Source organism: Notothenia coriiceps, unplaced genomic scaffold (assembly GCF_000735185.1).
Source record: "Notothenia coriiceps isolate Sejong01 unplaced genomic scaffold, NC01 NC01_scaffold00037244, whole genome shotgun sequence".
Classification (NCBI taxonomy): Eukaryota; Metazoa; Chordata; class Actinopteri; order Perciformes; family Nototheniidae; genus Notothenia; species Notothenia coriiceps.
Genome location: NW_011369945.1, coordinates 26,629,218 through 26,631,481, shown reverse-complemented (window position 1 = coordinate 26,631,481; position 2,264 = coordinate 26,629,218). Strand labels below are relative to the sequence as shown.

Sequence of the window (2,264 nt, the reverse complement as noted above, 5' to 3'; positions counted from 1 at the left end):
ATTTTTTGACATCGAATTTTAAACACCGAAATATTTGACGTCGAATTTTTTTCACTTGAATTTTTGGGATCTGAATTTGAACAATCACATTTTTTTAACTTGAATTTTTACATTTTTATTTCACATAGGTAAATTCGGAGCAAGAAAAATTCAGATGCATGATTTTCAAAGTAATTATTTTCAATGCTATAAATTTGGTGTCTGATAAAATTCAAATACTTCTGTCTCTTGTTTGCTTCCATACTCAATATGTTTCTTGGCTGTTCTTGTTGTGAAAACAAATGGACCGTAGATACACAGATTGAAGGTAACTTCCGGTAGCAGAATATGAAATAAACTGTAGTTTTTTGGTTTCTGTTTTCTATTGATTTTATTTTTTGTTTTGAGAAGTAGAAAATGAAAATCATCCCGTTTTTTAAGTTGAGTAAATCCCTTTTTGACCATGATAAAGAAAAATGCCTTTTTCAATTTTAAAACGAAAATCAAATATCCAGTCTTTTTTTGTTTCTGAATATCCATTTGTAAAAAGAAAATCCAATGAACAAAACATACCCTCTGGCTTTAGAATTCCATCCTTCAACCACAGTTAATGACAAATAGAAAAGCTTTTTGTTTTGTAATACAATTCCTGCTGGATTTATTTCCAGGAGCATCCGTTCCCTAATAAAACTTGGGACACGTGTGCTGTTGTCGGGAATGGAGGGATTCTGACAAACAGCAGCTGTGGAGGCATCATTGATTCAGCACAGTTTGTTATCAGGTGAGAAAGCTGTTAATATTAGAGGACTGAAAGGCTGATGAAAATGTCATCGACAGAAATAAACTTGTCTCGGTCTTTCATTTTATGAAAGAATCTTTACATGTCGTTTTTGTTGTCTTTTCAGGTGCAACCTACCTCCTTTAGGAAAAGGCTATGAGAAAAATGTGGGCACCAAGACTGACATTGTGACAGCCAACCCAAGCATTTTCCTAGAGAAGTAAGCAAATAAATTAGTCTCACTGCACCAATAGAGTGTTCCCCTTGTGTTGTTTCTTGACATCTCCTTTTTATTTTCAGGTATGGGGCTCTAATGGGGCGTCGGCGTCCATTTGTGGAGAGTCTACATAGCTACGGCAAGTCTCGTCTGCTTCTTCCCGCCTTCTCCTATGGCCACAACACTCCTGTGTGCATGAGGGCAGTATACAGCATTGAAGACTTTGAGAGTCCCATCCAGCCCATCTTCTTCAACCCTGAGTACCTTCAGAGCTTGGCCCTCTTCTGGCGCTCCCGAGGCTTACGAGCAGTGCGCCTCAGCACAGGCATTATCATGGCTAGCATAGCGCTGGAACACTGTGCCAACGTGCATCTGTACGGGTTCTGGCCCTTCAGTAATCACCCACATGGACTCCATGCACTGACTAACCACTACTACGATGACAGACAAACTAAAACTAAATTTCACTCCATGCCTGCTGAGTTTGACCTCTTGTTGCAGCTGCACAGTCAGGGGGTGCTCAGACTTCACTTGGGAGACTGTCAACCAGGTGAAAAGTAGTTCCCAGGTCCAAATTAGCTGGCAGGACAGTGTCAAAGTGCCTTTTTGTAGCCCAGTCACTCATGACGTTTTTCATATAATTTTGGAATGAATGTACATATGTATTCTGGCTGAAACATGGAATTGGTTCATGCAAAGTAGATTTGTGAATTTAGATGTAATGCTGAATCATTTACCAGGACATTTGCACTGATATAAAAAAGAAACAATCTTAAGACTAGCATTATTTTAACAGTCTTGTGGTGTGTGTAAAAATGTATTTATTACCAAAAATGTTCCAGCTGGAGTCTGGAGGGAGTTGGTTTGATTTAAAGGTCCCCTATTATACTGTTTTTCATCAATATATAATAGGTCTCAGATATATACAAAACATGTCTCTGAAGTGTTTAGCTTTAAATACCCAACAGATTGTGCATTGTAGCATCCCATAAACCCCTCTGTTTCAGCCCTGTTTCAAAAGTGCTGATTCTCTGTCTGTTACTTCAGATGAAAATAAGGAGCCACTCCCCACGCCCCTCTGAGAGATATTTGGTTAAAAAGAACACAATGGTGCTCTAGGAGGAGATTCAGGTGATAAGGTGGGCGGGTGTTACCTTGGTTTGTTATTGGCTAATGGTTACACAAGCCAAAAAAATCGTTATGACATCATAAAATGGCCAAAATCTGATCAGCTAATTTTCAGACAGGTTTTTATATAAATGGATCAGAACAAAAAGTGAGAGAATCTTT

The 2,264-nt window shown here is 38.5% G+C and overlaps 1 protein-coding gene across 1 annotated transcript in view; it reads left to right on the top strand.

Moving 5' to 3' along the window:
* The window catches only part of st8sia6 (ST8 alpha-N-acetyl-neuraminide alpha-2,8-sialyltransferase 6), an 11,427-nt gene extending 9,406 nt beyond the window's left edge, over nucleotides 1-2,021 (top strand). Inside the window, exons 2-4 of the mRNA XM_010794436.1 lie at nucleotides 648-760; nucleotides 885-977; nucleotides 1,058-2,021. Coding sequence (XP_010792738.1) covers nucleotides 648-760; nucleotides 885-977; nucleotides 1,058-1,535 — 684 coding nt within the window. The 3' untranslated portion in view covers nucleotides 1,536-2,021. The remainder of the gene's footprint in view (nucleotides 1-647; nucleotides 761-884; nucleotides 978-1,057) is intronic.
* Nucleotides 2,022-2,264: the final 243 nt, after the last annotated feature.